This window comes from Triturus cristatus, chromosome 7, assembly GCF_964204655.1.
Source record: "Triturus cristatus chromosome 7, aTriCri1.1, whole genome shotgun sequence".
NCBI classification, from domain to species: domain Eukaryota; kingdom Metazoa; phylum Chordata; class Amphibia; order Caudata; family Salamandridae; genus Triturus; species Triturus cristatus.
The window spans coordinates 320,996,297-321,015,510 of NC_140590.1; the positions used below are offsets into that span (position 1 = coordinate 320,996,297).

Below are 19,214 nucleotides of genomic sequence, written 5' to 3' on the forward strand. Positions count from 1 at the left end.
CGACGGTGCTGGGGGCTGTGCGGTGAGGCTTTGCGTCGCCCGGTGAGATTCGGCAAGGTTTCGCCCAGTGTCAGTTCCGAGAGGCTGGCAGCTGTTCGGTGGGACTCGGCGAGGCTTTGCAATGTCCGGCGTTAGTTCCGAGAGGCTTTCAGCTGTTCAGTGGGACTTGCGGAGGTTTTGCGTTATCCGGTGTCAGCTCCGAGAGGCTTTGCATGCTTTTGCGATGCTTCGCACCTGTTCGTGCTGAGATTAGCTACAAACCTATAACTTGAAGGAGGCACCTCAGGCAAGGGTAGGACTCGCAGATGGCAGAGTCCAGCAGCAACAGCAGAGGTGCAGGAAGTCTTTTGTGTCTCTGAGACTTCTTAACAGGAGGCAAGCACACACAAGCCCTTGGAGATTCTTCTTCAAGCAGGTTCACTGCAAAGTTGCAGTCTTTGTCCTCTCCTTGGCAGCAGCAGCAACTGCAGGACAACCCAGCAAAGCACACACAGCAAAGGGGCGGTATTCCTCCTTACTGCTTTCCAGCTCTTCTCATTGGCAGAGGTTTCTCTTGATTCTAGAAGTAATCTAATTATCTGGGGTTTAAGGCAGGTGCAGCTCCTCTGCTAAGGTGGAGGAGTGTCACCCCACTGCTTCAACTGCAAGCTGAAAACAAAAAAATAAAATGAAAATAACGTTTGTTATTATCATTTTGTGTTGAGCTTGCAGCTGAAGCCAGGCAGGTGGGGCTGGGCTCCCCGCATCACAGGGGAAGGAATGGTGGCAGCACCTAAAGTGCGCACGATGGTTTGTCCAGCCTTATCTGGTCGGCCAAACTGTCATGCGCACTCTGTGATGTTCTCCACCCAGGCTGCAGGCAGAACATGCACTGCCTTCCAGCCCCTGTCTGAGCGCTGAACCACGGCGCTCAGACCAATCATAGAGCTGCTGCAAGGCAGTGTTGTGATTGGTATGGGGATTCTGGGAGGCTTTGTGCTTCGCTTCCTGGTACCTGCTGCAGAGAAGATGGAGGAAGAAGAGACGGCGGTCGGCGGTATAGGTAAGCGCTTTTTTTATGTACTTCCCACCCCCGTCTTTGCCCCACCCCCTGCCGCGTAGCAGCCGCTACTGGTTTAAGCTCCAATACTTCTACCCCATTTTCTCTTTGTTCTTCTTTGTGGCAAGGGTCCCTGAGCCCAGTCCAAACCAGTTCTGTCCTCTCTGGCCCAGCTTCACTACAGGAGATGGAGACAGCATTGTGCAACACAGCCTATTCAGGTGCTAGTGAAACTCTTTCTACCACTCAAATGCAGCCAAGGTCTATTCAGCCCTGCTATGATTCACCCAGGAAAGGCAGGATACAACTCCTTCCACCCATCCCCTATCCCCCGCCTGTAGCTGTCTACAGTAAATGCACAGCCCCAACCCCTGTCACTTCAAAACCAACAGTTAATACTCAAGCATCAGAGGCACACAGAATGGTTAAACAAGAAAATGGCTACATTCTAAAAGTGGCATTTTCAAACACACAATTTAAAAACCATCTCCAATAAAAGATGTGTAATTAAATTCTGAGAGCCTAAACTTCATTGCTCTTTCTTGACCCAATGGAAAGTTATACTTGTAAAATGTTACAAAGTAACTCCCATGTTAGCCTAAGGGACAGCTAGCCTTTCAATAGTGAAAAACAAATTACACCGTATTTCACTAATAGGACATGCCATACACACCAGTACATGTCCTACCTACCATTCCCATACACTGCACCCTGCCATGGGGGTACCTTGGGCCCCCTGAGGGGTGCCTTACATGTAGGAGAAGGGAAGGTTAGGGCCTGGCAAGTGGGTGAACTTGCCAGGTCGACATGCAGTTTAAAACTGTGCACGTAGACACTTTAGTGGCAGGTCTGAGATACATTTACAGCCTACTTGTGTGGGTAGCACAATCTGTGATGCAGGTCCACTAGTTGCATTTGATTTACATGCCCTGAGCACACACAGAGCACTTTACTGGGGACTTATCAGTAAACAGGGCCGGACTGGCTACCGGACGTTTTTCGCTGGGGTGGCAGGGTGGGGTCCAGGTTCACTGCGGAACGGCCGATTTTGTTGCTGGGGAGCTGCAGGCGCTTCTAAATGAACAATGCAAAACAAATAGCTTTAAAGCATACTTTTTGAAACATTTGTTTTGCATTGTTTATTAATGAAAGCCCGGTAGCCAATCCGGCCCTGGCAGTAAATCTAATATTCCATTCATACTAACAATTTACACAGAGAGCATATGCACTGTAGCACTGATCAGCAGTGGTAAAGTTGTGGAAATATGGATTTTTATGATCAGTTATGTCCCCTATCTTGGACCCCAACGGTTTCATGTATAAATCACAAGTACATGTATGTTCCCTCCAGTTCCAGTTATGAAGACGCAAACACATGTGCGTCCACCGCCAACATGTCCTCTTTCAGATCCGCCATGAATGGGCCGGATATTTTATTCCTAAGTATGAAAGGCCACCGGCTTTATATGGTTCATTTATCCCATTTTACAGTCCAGGCGAGTAGGACCTGATTCTGCCATTAAGCCTTTTCCTGCCTTCTGCCTCTGAAAGCTCCAGTCTGAGCTCGCATCTGTATCCATGAACTTTGTCCTACTCCCTGCGCGGCTAACGGTGCCTGACTCGATCTGTCTGCTTGCCAAAAAAACTGTATTTCACCTTCAAGATTATCTGCTCTGCTCCGCTCCCTATCCAATGCATTCCTGTCTAGTAGTTTAAGTAAACATTCTTCCAGCTACCGAGCAAAGGGCCCGGCTTCTCTGTCTTTATGCAAGTAATTCATAGCCCTGTTACTATGGAAGATTTCTGCCCTTGCATCTAGTGTAGACACTTAGACGCTTGTACACGCACTCACAGTCAGTATAGAATAGATTTTGTTCGAAAGACCTTTCCTTTTGGATAACATAGTTCTTTAAACATAGGATGTTAGATATGATTTGGGATTAGGTTGACTTGACCCCCCAGACTTCTGTCTCCACATGTAGAGCTAAATGTCAAGTCCCCTTCACCCCCTAGTTGCACGTCAATCACACGTCATGCTGCTGCGCGCGCATCTCTGCCAAGTATTTCTGCTGACATTGCGAAATTCTTTCATGAAACCACCCATTTATGACATCATACCTGATGACGTTCTTTAAGTTACGCCTAGTTACACCCATTTTAAGTTACGCATGTATGTTTTTATCTTTGTTATCAACTGTTACGCCTCCTGCATCTGTTTCACTATAATGCCTCTGTATAAAAATGATTACCTGTCAATAAAGTTGGTCCTTCACTTCCTGAACCTTCGTGGTGATGGAATATGGAGTCCTCAATTCGAATTGATTTTGGAATAAAGCCCGTTCCGAACCTCTAATACCACGGATTCTGCCTCTTATTTTACTGAGCTATTATTATAGATTTTCCGCATCAAATTAAGTACCGGTAATTAAATTATTTACCACATATATGGCGCCCGAACAGGGACACTTTCTCATCTCACGCGCCGGAGGTGCGTTGCAGGCCCGGTCTCCTGTCACAGCTGGACGGACAACAACGCGTACCCACAGGATTTCCTGTATCTCCCTCCTGCCGAGCGGGGGTAACTGAGGCTGCGATCAACACCCAGACGAGGCGGTGAGAAGTGCGAAGTATCCCGACCAGAGCCTAGCTGAGAGAGCAAGATCCGAGGTATACAGAGGCCCACCAGTTTCCGAAGTTTCCGAAGTTTCGAGTCGAGTCCAGTCCGGTTCAAGTCCAGTTCAGTTCAGTTCCGAGGCCTTCCGTTTCGAGCTACCCGGTGAGTACCATTGTCGGGGAGGCGTTCTGACGTGCACATAGGTTGTGCCGGTCAAGACGGGTTTGGGTACACAAATCCGGTCTGCACTGTTTCAGCAGTGTATCTGTACTGTTCAGCAGTATATCAAGTATGTCTAGTATATAATTCAGAATTACCTAGTTAGTGCCGAGTATTATGCTTAGTGACTAGTTCCCTAAAATGGCCATCATTGTTGTTCATTAAATGTTAAATGTTAAAATGTTTTAAATACGTTCTGCATATTGTGGTGTGAATGACTGTTCATTTTTGTGTTTTGTTGTATTAAACGTGTTCAAAATTAGGCATCAGATCAGTTCTCAATATGCCACTCTTTTCGAAATTAAGACAGATCAAAACTAGAAAAGGGGTACTCGAAGAAGCTGTTCCCATTCCTCCTAGGGACACTCCAGGGTACTTCATGTATCATAAACATGGCCTAGACGCCATATTATTTCTTGATTTATGGGTAGACTACACCAAGGAATTACCAGAAAGTCAGAGGTGGCCCACAGCTGGGACCTGGGATGCAGATTGCATCATGAAAGTAGAGGAAGAATTATGGAAAAAGAAAGCTAGACAATCACAGAAAGATGCCATTGAATTATGGCGTAAAGAATCATATAGACGTACAGAAAAAGCACTCAGACAGGAAGAGAAAAGTAAAGAGAATTCAAATAAAGTCCGAGAAAATCTATTAATTGAAGAAGGTACTCGAGTAAAATCAGAACAAGTAGACAGACAAAGAAATGCCCTTATGAATGGTATGTATCCTCTTCTGGCCGAAGGGTTACCTAAGGCTACTCCGGAGATACCAAAAGACTTGCCACCCCCATTGTTTCCGATAAAAGCACATCCCAAAGGGCATCCCAGAACCGCAGAAGATGTTTTCCTTTCCTCTTATTTAGACGACGCAGCTCCCGAGTATGCTAATACTGCACCACATAGACCGCCTGCCGAGGGGGTTCAACGCCAAGACCCTCCTCCGTCTGTACCTCCGCAACAACAAACTCCGACACAAGTTCCGGCAAGCACATCTGTTTCTACAACTGTATCCACACCTATGGTTGCTATATCACGTTCAACGAATCCTTTCACATCCAGCACCCCAGGTGGTGCTACAGGAGGTACATCAAACATTTTTTCCACGCCACCCAGAGTAAATAAACTTTCCTTTCAAGAATTAGCCCACCAACGTACGCCCAAACTAGTAACTCCCGACATGCTTAAGGAACTTCTAATAGATTGTAGATATGACCCTGTGCCCGGAAAAGGGGACGAAATGCTGCTGGCATCATTAAGTATCCGACGAGCTGCAATATATTTAGGGAGGCTACCAGGAATGACTACACATTTAGAAAATATATATCACTTTGTCCAGTCAGGACGAGATTCTGAAAGTATTAATAGAGCCATGGAGTACCAGAAAGTGGAGATACAGGGGGAACTGTTACGTTTCCTCATAAATTGTGTGATCAGAAATCAAGACCGACCAGGGGTAAATCCGGAAGAAATGCAAATTCTTACCACATGGAGTCGGAATATATCAGAGGGGAGACATGATAAACGATTAAGTATAGTAGCTATGTGCCGAAAGATCCGCAAAGAAATAGAACGAATACACGAAGAAAGATTAGCAGTAGACCAGCCTGAACAAACCGAGGAGGAGGAAGAATTAGAACTGCCCATAGGACAGTTAGAAACTATGGCCTATGTAGGTAGAGGAAGATCTTGCAATAATACTAGATGTTTTACTGATCCGATACGCCCGATACGTCCAGATAATAGCAGAAATTTCCAAACCCCTATAATAAATATAAGGTCCCCCGAACATTCGTTCCAAGCCGCTGACAAATTACTCCGAGAACGAAGGGGTTATCATATACTCGATTCTATGGACGAACAAGAATTAGCCAGGTCAGCCGTTCATTGGGTTGATAGTCCCGGAAAATATAGTGATGATACATTAGGGCACACGTTTTTGAACCTCACCCCAGATGAACAGCGTTTAGCTGGTATCTATATGATTCAACAACTCCTTATATTATATAAAAGCCAACACTCCGATCCCGGTCCCTTACCTGATATATTGACTGAATTACTCACGAATAAATGGAGAGGTTCAGGTACTGAGTTAATTAGAGAAATACTAGAATCCAGAAGGCAGTACATTCTTTTTGTATGCCCCGAACATGTCTCACTGCCCATCAAGGAAAGAACGACGTATTATATGGATAGACAGAATCCCTTACGCGAAGTCCACCCGATAAAAGGTGAGGACAATCAGTTTAAACGTGTGTTTGTATACACACCCATATCCAAAATAGAACTATTAGAAATGAAGAAAGTGGTACCCAGTCATGACAAAGACCCAGCGGGTTTCCACCGTGAAATTAAAGACATGTTGCTCATGGGAGAGTATACCTATCCCGACATTATGACAATATTGAAGGTATTAATGCCTGCGGGCATTTACGAAAAACTCAAGGAAAAGGATTGGGAGGTGGGAGACCAAAAAATAGATTGGACAGCATTAGAAAACGAAGAAAAAGCTCGAGGTCCAGGTTCAGGGCTTGGGGAAAAGACCAAAACACTACCAGGTTTACTAGTACAGGTACTGCCACGTTTATTAACTACGAAAAAGGAAGACTGGGGTGCAATCTCAGCCTGTAAACAAAAGCACGATGAGGACACTAGTGATTTCTATGCCCGATTCGAAAAATGTTTTGGTATAAATAGTGGAATAAAAGCAAGTAGCGAATCGTATCCACATCTGTTTGTGACAAAATTAGTTGAAAATTCCTTGCCCCAAGTTAAGAATAGAGTATTGAAATTCGAGAGTACATGGCAAGGTAACACTCCGTCACAAATGTTACAAATGCTACAGTACCATCACAATAGAATTAGAGAGGAACAAGAACATGAACAAAGACGCATGAAAGACACGAAAATGAAAATGCTAGTTTCCCAGACAGTTCCAGCTGACGGTCATAAAAAGGGTATGACACAGTCCAGTGTTTCAGCAGGTCCTGTAAAAGGGACATGCAACTATTGTAAACAGCCAGGTCATTATGTACACGATTGTCCAGTTTTAAAACATAATATCGCCATAGGTAATACAAAAGAAAGACCACGGCCACTTAGACAGGATCAGAACCAACAAGGAGCTCCGCAGCATGCACAGTCCATGCCAGCTCCGCAACAGTCTATGCCAGCTCCACCACCGCAGCCTATTGCTGCCACACAAACAACGACACAACAGATGTACCAGACCGCACAGTATGACTATCCTGATTATCAACGATACTCATGAAACAGCCTAGAGAGGGAAGTTGGCTTACCCCTTATCGAGGTCCCTGTAGATCAAGAAGGACCTTATGTACACAGTGAACTATTAGGCCAAGATAGAAAATTTTTACTTGATACAGGGGCAAGCCGAACAACCATAAAACGTAGTGAAGTTCCAGGGGCACCCCTCTCAGGCTCACAGAATATTTCCCTTGGCTTTTCAGGAAAACCTATCATTAACGAAGTATCACAGCCTCTTCCACTTACGATTGGTCCCTTGACACGAACTACAGATTTATTACTTACTAAATCATGTCCAGAAAACGTGTTAGGTATAAAAACATTGAAAGCTCTAGGAGCTATAATATGTTGTTCTCCGGAAGGAGTAAGATTGTTTTTACGTGATTTCAAAGGGCACTACGTGTCCCGAGACATGGATCACCGACTGCAGACTTTACCCACACATTTATGGGCACAAGGCCCTACAGATGTTGGTTGCATGAACATTACACCATATCGAGTCACACTAAAGGCAGGAGTGGTACTACCACGAATGCGACAATACAAGTTACCCCCAGATGCTGTAGTGGCTTTACTGCAAATCATTGACGAGCTTATTACCCAAGGAGTGGTTGTGGAAACCGACTCCAATGTATGTAATTCCCCGATAATTCCGATTCTTAAACGAACTGATCCGAAAGCCTCGCCAGTATATCGATTGGTTATTGATCTGCGCGAATTAAATAAATGTATTGTACCACAATACCCCGTAGTCCCAGACATTTCTTCATTACTGACAGCCATTGATTCCGAAGCAACATTCTTTACTGTAATTGATCTCAAGAATGCCTTTTTCAGCGTCCCAATAGACCCGGAAAGCCAATACTTGTTCGGATTTAGTTTAAATGGACGAAGCTTTAAATTCACACGCGCACCTCAAGGATTCACAGAAAGCCCCAGCATCTATAGCCAAGCACTGAAACGAGAACTTGACAGTATCCACATGCCAGTCAACACTGCCCTGCTTCAATATGTCGATGATCTGCTGATCACCGCTAGAAGCGAACTTGAATGTGAAAAAGCCTCACTGACGGTTCTACAATTTTTGGCCGAAAAGGGGCACAAGGTGTCCCCTTCTAAGCTGCAATTCTGTGCCCAGCGAGTTGTTTACCTTGGGCACTCGCTGTCCAAGGAGGGAAGGCAGCTTACACCTGATCGCATCCAGTTAATTGCTAACATGCCAATACCCAAGACACAAAAGAAGGTGCGGGCTTTCATAGGCCTCACTTCATATTGTAGGCAGTGGATCCCTCAGTATGCATTTCTAGCAAAACCACTCATTCAGTTGACAACGCAGGAGGCAGCCACATCGACTGTCCTCCCTTGGACTCAGGAACATACACAAGCTTTTGAAAGCCTAAAGAAAGCTTTATGTCAAGCACCTGTTTTAGCAACACCATGTTACAATAAACAGTTTACACTCTTTGTTACAGAACGCGAAGGTACTGCCTTGTCAGTACTCACACAGGAACAAGCAGGATCACACAAACCATGTGCTTATTTTTCTAGTACATTAGATCCCGTAGCTCAGGCTCTGCCTGCGTGCCTGAAATCAGTGGCAGCAACAGCTTTAGCAATCCGACAAAGCGACGCCATAGTGTTAGGACACCAATTGACAGTACAAGTACCACATGCAGTAGAGGTTCTCTTGAACCGCACACAAACACAACACTTGACTATAGCAAGACTCACCGGTTACGAATTAACATTGTTTCAGCCACACATAGAAATCAGACGTTGTAGTACATTGAATCCTGCCACACTGTTACCAGTAAACGGAACAGACCCACTAGCACATGATTGTATTGAAGTTATCACTATCACGACGAAACCTAGACAAGACTTGACAGACGTCCCATTGTCAGATCCAGACCTGACGTTGTATGTAGATGGTTCATGTATGAGAACAAGTACAGGAGAGCTAGTGGCCGCGTATGCAGTCACAACAGACACTGAAATCATTGAAACAAATTGCATAAATACCTTGTCAGCTCAAGCAGCAGAGCTTATCGCTCTGACACAAGCCTGTATTCAAGCCACAAATAAAAAAGTCAACATATACACTGATTCACGTTATGCATTCGGAGTTGTACATGACTTCGGCGTGCTGTGGCGAGAGAGAGGTTATTTAACTTCTCACGGTGCCCACATTCAGCACGGACCCCTCATTCATGCCTTATTAGATGCAATACATCTACCCACTGCAATATCAATTATGAAATGTAAAGCTCATACGAAAGTTACTGATATCATTTCCCAAGGCAATGATCTAGCTGACAGAACAGCTAAACAGACTGCTCAAACTCAAACATCTGACATGACAAAGACAATAGTTCCGACACCAACATATTGCATGACGGTTAAGGATCCCGCTCTTGACGTAATTGACATACAGACACATGCTACACCAGAGGAAATAAAGAAATGGACTGAATTAGGAGGGATCCAAACGGATCAAGGATGGATGACGAAGGAAAAATCTGTATGGTTCCTTCCTGATTCAATGGTCCAAGTTATCATTAATACTGTACATAGTCCAGCGCACCTAGGAGAAAAAGCTATGCTAGACAGCATTCAACACATTTGGTTCAACAAACATTTACGAGCAGCAGCTAAACAAAAAGTTTGTACCTGTATGATCTGTTGTCAGTTTAACCCAGGTAAAAGCATTCCCGTAGAACAGGGTGGATTTCAGCCTCCTGATCACCCTTTTGAAGTCCTCCAGATGGATTATATCCAGATGGAACGATGTCGAGGATTCAAATATGTTCTCGTAGTTGTCTGTGCTCTTTCCCGTTGGACAGAGGCATACCCGGTTTCAGATTACACTGCCCCGACTACTGCCAAACAGTTGGTTCGAGAATTCTTCCCACGGTACGGTTTACCACGTGTTGTCTACTCAGATAACGGCCAGCCGTTCTCATCCGAACTAATGAAACACGTTTCACTTCTGTTAGGCTATCAGTGGAGATTTCACTGTGTCCGACACCCCGAGGCAGCAGGTCTCGTGGAACGACATAATCAAACTCTGAAAATTAGATTGTCCAAAGTATGTAGAGAGAAAGGTGTCGACTGGGTAGTAGCCTTACCAGTTGCACTCTTTTACATGAGAATGGTAGCGCACTCTCGAACAGGGCTATCCCCTTATGAGGTGATCTTCGGTAGACCACCAAATATGTGGGGGACGCCTATACCACGCAAAATAACTGATGTCGACTGTAATATGCTGACAGATTACTTGGCTTCCTTGATGTCTGCACTACAATCTTGTCGTTCACAGGTAGCTGCAGCCTTTCCCGACAACACCGAGGTGAAACCTCATGACGTAGTTCCCGGGGACTTGGTGTTAGTGAGGAACTTTGACCGGAAGTCTCAGCTGGATCCTAGGTGGAAATCGCCTCAACTCGTACTGCTCACCACGAGGACAGCCGTGAAGATCGAAGGTTGCAAAGGCTGGATACATTCAAGTCATATCAAGAAATTTCATGGACTACCGTCTGAAGTAAACGATACACCTCGCGTGTCTTCACCGATTGACTCAAAGCTTCCTTTGGTTGACCTGAGTGACAAGGAACTATATAAACTAAAACTACGGTCTAACAAGTCAGACAATTTGATTGTTTAAGTCCTCTCCAAGGTGAATCGGTCGAATTTGTCTTTGACATGTATCCCTTAGACCTGAATAGAGAAAGAAACCGGAGGATGCAGTTGAAACAACATGCGTACTGTAAATCACTGCGTAGTCATTGCACAGTGACGTTATTAATTTTGTTTTTCTTAAGTCTTTTAATAATCGCTGCAAGTATATTGTTGCACATATATTATCCTATTTCTAAACATGTTTACAATGTTACTGCTGAACATTCTTTTAGTGAATTACCCCCGCATGAGTTGTCCTATAGATTTGCGCTGCGCAATAACACTTTCATTAGTATGTTACATCATTCCCATCAGGCTAGCAATGCTACGAATTGTTGGATATGTGGCCGACTCCCTCCCTATCAGAACTATAAGGGAATTCTGCCTCTCTTTCCATACCCGTTCACACACAATGGCTCCTGTGGAGCATGGTTTAGTTTAATTAATTCCCTAGATTCGAATTCTGCAGTTTATCAAGACAACTGGGTATGGGGAAACCTGAACTTAGATTTACTCAAAGTCTGTTACCCTAACAAGGAGGGACTTCCCAAAAGAACAGGAACTGATCTAGAAAATGAAGTATATGGATTAGGGAATTTCACGCTTAATCTCATGATCCTGAATGTTGAATCCGAAGCTGCACCAATTTTGCCCGCTATGTCAGTATTTCCAGTTAAAGGTGAATTATGTGTAAGAAAGAATGGTTCCATACATATGGGCCATAGTAGATGCACCACTGTAATAGAATTCAGTGATCAAGGCAAGTCTACATTTAGAGCTTCTCGCCATTCCTACTTCATATGTGGTCAGACTGCATATATACGTTTGCCTCTAGATTGGGATGGTACCTGCTACATCGGATTCCTTTTGCCACCTGTTTTCCTAGCTCCTCCTGATTATCACAGAAATACTCATTTAGTACACAATAGAGAACGGAGAGATCTCCCAATCGTCGATTACACTGAAACAGCATGGGAAAAATACACAGATTTCAATAAAGGTCTCTTTCCCTATATAGGTACAGTTACCAATAGTAAGCTGATACGTAGATTAACCAGAACCCTTGAAGCAGTAGTGAACGAAACTATTTCCGCCTTAGGCAATTTAACAGAAGAGCAGTCTGCTATGCGGATTGTTGTGCTTCAAAATCGTCTTGTCCTTGACGTCATCCTGGCTGATAGGGGCGGAGCTTGTAGGGTCATCGGATCAAGCTGTTGCATTTTCATACCAGAAAATTCGCCATCTGTAGATAAAGCCATAACTCGCCTTCATAAGATTGTAAGCCAGATACACCAGAATCCAGGCACCTGGACTTGGTCCGGTTGGTTTTGGAGTATATTGTCAACCTTTGGATGGAGGGTCCTATCCTTCCTAGGTATTGGCTTTCTCATACTATTCAGTTGCTGCTTATGCCTACAATGTGGACCAGCGATTTGTGGTCTGTGTGCCACATCGTGTATTCCACCACCAAGATTTCATTCATCACGGAAGAAAAAAGAAGAACAAATGATGCTATATGAACAGATCAACGGATTGATGAAGATTGATATCTCTTAAGGGCAAGTAGGGGACAAGGAGGGAATGTGGAAATATGGATTTTTATGATCAGTTATGTCCCCTATCTTGGACCCCAACGGTTTCATGTATAAATCACAAGTACATGTATGTTCCCTCCAGTTCCAGTTATGAAGACGCAAACACATGTGCGTCCACCGCCAACATGTCCTCTTTCAGATCCGCCATGAATGGGCCGGATATTTTATTCCTAAGTATGAAAGGCCACCGGCTTTATATGGTTCATTTATCCCATTTTACAGTCCAGGCGAGTAGGACCTGATTCTGCCATTAAGCCTTTTCCTGCCTTCTGCCTCTGAAAGCTCCAGTCTGAGCTCGCATCTGTATCCATGAACTTTGTCCTACTCCCTGCGCGGCTAACGGTGCCTGACTCGATCTGTCTGCTTGCCAAAAAAACTGTATTTCACCTTCAAGATTATCTGCTCTGCTCCGCTCCCTATCCAATGCATTCCTGTCTAGTAGTTTAAGTAAACATTCTTCCAGCTACCGAGCAAAGGGCCCGGCTTCTCTGTCTTTATGCAAGTAATTCATAGCCCTGTTACTATGGAAGATTTCTGCCCTTGCATCTAGTGTAGACACTTAGACGCTTGTACACGCACTCACAGTCAGTATAGAATAGATTTTGTTCGAAAGACCTTTCCTTTTGGATAACATAGTTCTTTAAACATAGGATGTTAGATATGATTTGGGATTAGGTTGACTTGACCCCCCAGACTTCTGTCTCCACATGTAGAGCTAAATGTCAAGTCCCCTTCACCCCCTAGTTGCACGTCAATCACACGTCATGCTGCTGCGCGCGCATCTCTGCCAAGTATTTCTGCTGACATTGCGAAATTCTTTCATGAAACCACCCATTTATGACATCATACCTGATGACGTTCTTTAAGTTACGCCTAGTTACACCCATTTTAAGTTACGCATGTATGTTTTTATCTTTGTTATCAACTGTTACGCCTCCTGCATCTGTTTCACTATAATGCCTCTGTATAAAAATGATTACCTGTCAATAAAGTTGGTCCTTCATTTCCTGAACCTTCGTGGTGATGGAATATGGAGTCCTCAATTCGAATTGATTTTGGAATAAAGCCCGTTCCGAACCTCTAATACCACGGATTCTGCCTCTTATTTTACTGAGCTATTATTATAGATTTTCCGCATCAAATTAAGTACCGGTAATTAAATTATTTACCACAAAGTGCCCAGAGTCCTAAAGCCAACAAAAACAAGTCTGGAAAAACAGGAGGAAGAAGAAAACAAGCATTGGCATAGCCAATAGGTCTCGCCTTTGGAACCTTATAAGTATTTAGTTATGTAGTACAATATCCTTGGTGTAACAGCATCAACTGTTACATGGCTAAACACTTATAAGGTTGTTTAATTTAGAACATTCTACCCTTAGTGGGTGAGTGAAAGGGAGGATGGACAGATGGATTGAAAGTGTGGATGGATGGAAGGATGGATGAGGGAAAGGATGGATGAGTGAAAGGATAATGAGAAACTGGTTGGTGAGTGAAAGGAAGGATGGATGGATTCATGAATGAATGAAAAAGGATGGATGAGTGAAAGGGTGGATGGATGGTTGAGTGATGGGGTGGAAGGAAGAGCAAAAGGATGGATGAATGGATGGCTGAGTGAAAGAATGGGTGGTGAAAGAGTGAAAAGAAAAATGGCTAGATTGAGTAAAAGGATGGATGACAAAGGATGGATGAGTGAAAGGATGGATGAGTGAAATGGTGGATAAAGAGAGGGATGATTGAAAGGATGGACGGCTGGATAGATGGATGGATGGAAATTTTTGATCAGTTTATTTCATACAAGCACTGGTAAAGTCAAAGTGTCTGTTTTTGTGTCAGAGATGCACGTGTTATTCAGCAGTACGTGTTGCCAAAAGCTGTCCTAAAAAGATCTTACCACAAAATATCTTGGGCCACAGTGCCCTAAGTAGGCTAAGAGGCAGAAGAACTCTCAAAGTAGTACTATAAAATCGAGTCAGAAGGTAATGTTTGCACTTTAACTGGTGTTCTTAAAAGGCACACACAGCAAAATATTATAGTTAATACTTTGCACAAAGGGATTGTGTTTTTGTTGCATTTAAGCCTCTGTCCTAACAACATGTTGAATTTATAGCATTTGATACAACTATTGCGCTTAAAGTGAAAAAATGCATCCACGTGTGATCAATGAACAGTCTTTGACACAGGCTGCACACACTTGCATGTAAATCAGCAAATAAAATGTTAACTTTACTGCAACGTAAATACATCAAAATAAAGACATTGGCTCTCATCAGCTGGGTCTTATTTACAAGCCACACCTTGACTATGCAGTAAAACTAAGGGACTACATAATTCCCCTTCACCAAAATACAATGAGAACAAACGGAACACAATCATACAGGAAATGCCATGGCCTCGAATAAAAGCCCATCCAAACAAGGGCAACCCATGAAAACCAATGGCTACATGGGGCCGACTTAAAGAACAGTCTCTGTGCACAAGGGTAGACTGCAAATTATTCCCAAGAATTTTAGCAGCTTTGTTCTCCAAGTGCCGGAGGAAAGAAGGATCTGTTAAGAGAACCATTTCAAATGTCATGACTTAAGGGTAGGAAAAGACATCACGCAGAATCACTCAAGAAACCACGGAGGGATCAAATACTGTAATCTGATGAACCTTAAAATTGCAGCCTGAAATCCAGATTATTATAACCAGAATGAAGCTGATACACAATTACTGGTGGAGTGCAGAAGAAAAGAAGGTATAATCCCTGGAATGCAGCTGTGAATGCCTCCAGGTATTCACTAGCTCCAGTTTGCAGACCACATGATGAATAAGTTACTTGGTGCAACCCGTTCAGGCCCTGTGGTTCGGATTTGAGGCACCCATTTTAATGTTGATGTTAAAATCCCCGCAAATGACAAGTTATGATTCCCATTCAACAAGCTTTAGCAGAAGATTGTTAGAAAAACCGAGGACCCTGGAAATGGGAAGTAGGGGTCGACTTTGTTTGCTGTTGAGTGCAAAATCGCTAATTTGCCATTGACTACGAAAAAGTAAGAAATTGCATGAATGCCAGAACACAAAGAATTCTACTTGTTGGTGTGTCGGAACGAGTACTAAAAATAACTTAGTCGTTGGAGTCAAATCCAATTTATTCCGTTGTGCTTCGTGACAAGCAGAGAGCATTTATAGCCAACACGTGTTTCGCCCCTTCACATTGGCCATCTGGCCTGGGGCTTCCTCAGGGCTATACATGGAGTACTTAAAAGCCGCAATGGACACAACAAAAGGTAACAACGGTGGCGTCACAATTTCCAGTCATTTGGTAATAGTTAATGAATATGATTTATGATCAGAAAATGATCAGAAGTTTGTTATTTAAAAAAAGTGCCAGTACGAATGTCCTGGCTGTGCAGAAAGAATCAGGTGATACCCAGTGAGGACATATATACGGACCACATGAGCATCTGTGAGTCTCCGTTAGTGCACCGCAGGGTAAAGTGAAGGACCATATGGACACAAAGAAATCTAGAAACAAGCAGTCTGCACTTTTCAAGCACTCGTGCTTGTGGTAACATCCACCTTGCGGGAGCGAGCAGCGGCGTGGCCATGTTAATTACAAACAGATGGCCCCTGCTCGCGATAATTGGAAACAGATGGCGCAGCTGCTCGCTCCCACAAGGTGGATGCCTTACATGCACGAGTACTCATTGGAAACAGTGCAGTACATGCACGAGTTTTCCAAAAAGTACAGACCGATTCCAAAAGGTCAGATCCTAAGCAACGTTTGCGTGCTGATTAGGCTCGACCTAAAAAACTTGGGAATAACCATGCATAAAGTAAATATCCAACACATATGCATGAGGTAGGTCTATTTGCCTCCCACAAGGAATCGCTAATGAAATCACAAGGGGTTCATACATTACTGAATTGGACAGAGTGGCAATTCGGAAATCGGTATTCCTGATGTTTGTACATCTGGCTAAATCCTAACAGATGTAATAGCGGCATGTGCTGTGAGTGAAAAAAAACATTTTTATAGTAAGGCAATGCAAAGTACGATAAAATGGAGTTAGCTGAATTATTTAAGGTTGCATTTTTTAAAATAAAATGTTGCCTGCAAATAAACCACTTGCCGAATAAGATGCTGGCTGAAAAAGAGGCTAACTTAAGCCCCCCAATAAGATGATGTCCGAATAGGAAGCTAACCTCAGCCTCATCTCAAGGAGTTTCGCTACGTCAAAAGTCAACAGCTCGCAAGAATCTTTGCAACCGTAGTGACAGGAACCGCTGTAAGGTTGATAGCCAACTAACTTCCTTATGAACATTGTATTTACACGGGGTGTTAATATATCCCGTGGTATCTTATGCTATTAGACAACGTCAGAAGCTCATCTAAGTGTACCATGACTATCCACATTATTATTATTTAAAACGCCTATGCATCAAGCGTTTTTATGTAATTACAAGCGCAAGAAGGCAGAAGAAACTGTAAGCTCTAAGTCGCTGTGACGTAAAGGCAGAAGGCGTGGTTTGACACGTAATGCCATCGCGCCTGCCCGGTCAGTTGGAGAAAAAAAGACGGAAAAGATCTAGCAGGGGGAGGGGCGGGGCTGTGCCAGGCACAAGATGGCGGAGGGGGCGGCGGCGCAAGCCAAGGACCGGCGGCGGGAGCAGCTGCGGCATTGGACTGCCTCTTGCACTAACCAGGAGGCGGCTGAGCCCCGCGGACAGGCGCGGGCAGTTCGCTTCGATGGAGCCGCCGAATTTCTGGCAGCTTGCGCAGGAGGCGACCTGGAAGAGGCCGAGGCCATGCTACAGGGCAAAGGCGGGAGCGACCTACTCAACAGCACCAACGTCGATGGCATCAGCGCACTTCATCAGGTGAGGGACGTCATGGGTTGTATGATGTCACAGTGACGTCAGTTACTGGACGTGGTATTGTTGTAGTGACGTGTTTTTGAGTTGCCATTCTGGCCGCAGACTTGGTTCTCGTATTCCGGGGATGTAACATCAAAGCCACTGTAAAGTACTTCACTGCTTTTAACGAGTTTGTTTGAAATTGTGATAATGGGATGTGCAGTGCTGGCGTGGATGTTAGAACTACTGTAATAACCTGCTTAGATAGTAGAAGACCGCATGGGTAAAAGGGAGGCTAGCCTATATTCCACCACTGTTGACAATTATTTTTGTCCTCCAATAGGGTCGAAACAAGGCCTGCTATGTAGATGTAGGTTGCCCTTGCTGAAATGGGTTCCTTGATTTGCATGATGTCAGGCGTAAACTGGCCTTTACAGCTGTCTAACCCTGTGCATGGTATATGATCTCCCAGGCTTCGAAGTTCCAGAATTCCATCCAATGATGGCACACCCCGATTAAGACTTTTTTCCCCCCTCCAATGACTCGCATGTTAAAAATCAAGTGATTTTATTTATTATGGTCAGTTGCAAAAAGCCTTCAGTTACTGGTGTGGGAACGCTTTGAGCGTGTGGGTATAAAAGTTGCAATCAAAAGAATGGATTTGCATTTCTTCATATCGTAGAGCAGCGTCACTGGCCTCATGTCGCTCTTCCTACTCCATTATGGAGCTGAAAACGTACTCGTAAGATTAACTTTTATTGTGACTTAGTTGGCACAAAAGCATGCTTTCAGCACTGTGTATGTGTGGGGTGGGTGGGAGTTGGGTCTTGCGTTGGCCAAGGTCTTTTGATTTTTAATAAAATAACGTTCAATATACTTAGTGGTGCGATCAGCCAGCTCTCTGCAACCATTGATCTGTTGTTGTGCCATTCACATTTTCTTATGTCACTACAGAATAGAGCATGGGCAGTTGGGTCAGCCCACTTCAGTGTTTGGCTAAGTTCACTCTGACGGACTGTGTAGTATCCTATTTATGTAATTTTCCTGTCTCTTTCTCCCTGGCTGCTCAACCAGTATGAATGTGCTGTGTGCTGCTTGGAATTTTGGTGTGGTGTCGATGAATGTAATGTTTGGGTGCCTATGCGGTGAGATGGATAGTTGGAGTAAGGGCTGAGCAACGGGCAGGCTGCTCCTGGTGGGGCTGTTTCACACGTACATAACATCTTGTAGCTAAGACTAAATAAATCAACTGGAATTAAGTCTCGTCTACTGGACTTACTTGCTACATATTTTTGGCGACTCTTTTAAAGAACCTACGTGTGCAAATAGATTGAAAGAAGAAACTATGGAAACAAAATCCATGGACTGACATACTACAGATTGCATTTACAAAGAGTACACCCACATACAAAGTAGTTACCTTTTAGTGTTGGGGACTACTTAAGGCAATGTGTGCTTTTTGAGTTGCTTAAAATATTATTTGCTTTTAGCCAACTTCTTTTTTTTTTTTTTTTTTTTAATTGACGTGGACTCCACAGCTTCCCCAAGAATAAAGTTATGCAAAAACGTAAAACGAGCTAAAAAAAAAGTTAAAAGGCTGGCCACTGACTCAGATCAATTGGCTTAGTCAATGCCTGTGTGTATTTAAAAAAAATAATTAAAAAAAAAAAAAAAAATATATATATATATATATGTTTAATATCAATTTTAGTTTTAATGGGCGACCAGCCAAGATGCACCGTGCAGAGCTGTTCCTTAAAGTCAGCTGATTGTCTAGCTACCTACTTAGCTAGCTTTGCTGTTGTTCAGTCACGAGCTAGGTGACCGAAGTCAGGTGACCTGGCTGTGACCGATTTAACAAGTACTGCTAGAATTAAACTGTTTGGTTATGTGCTGCCATTTCTCTGGTGCAGTGATTACGTTGAAATGTAGGATCTATTTAGAACTCATGCCTGTAATCCGA

At 43.8% G+C, this 19,214-nt stretch overlaps 1 protein-coding gene across 3 annotated transcripts in view; it reads left to right on the forward strand.

Moving 5' to 3' along the window:
- The first annotated feature begins 16,960 nt into the window (after positions 1-16,960).
- PPP1R12C (protein phosphatase 1 regulatory subunit 12C) overlaps positions 16,961-19,214 on the forward strand; it is a 1,231,266-nt gene continuing 1,229,012 nt past the window's right edge. For all 3 annotated transcript variants that reach the window (XM_085616407.1, XM_085616408.1, XM_085616409.1), the window contains exon 1: positions 16,961-17,275. In XM_085616407.1, coding sequence (XP_085472533.1) covers positions 17,021-17,275 — 255 coding nt within the window. In that variant the 5' untranslated portion in view covers positions 16,961-17,020. The remainder of the gene's footprint in view (positions 17,276-19,214) is intronic.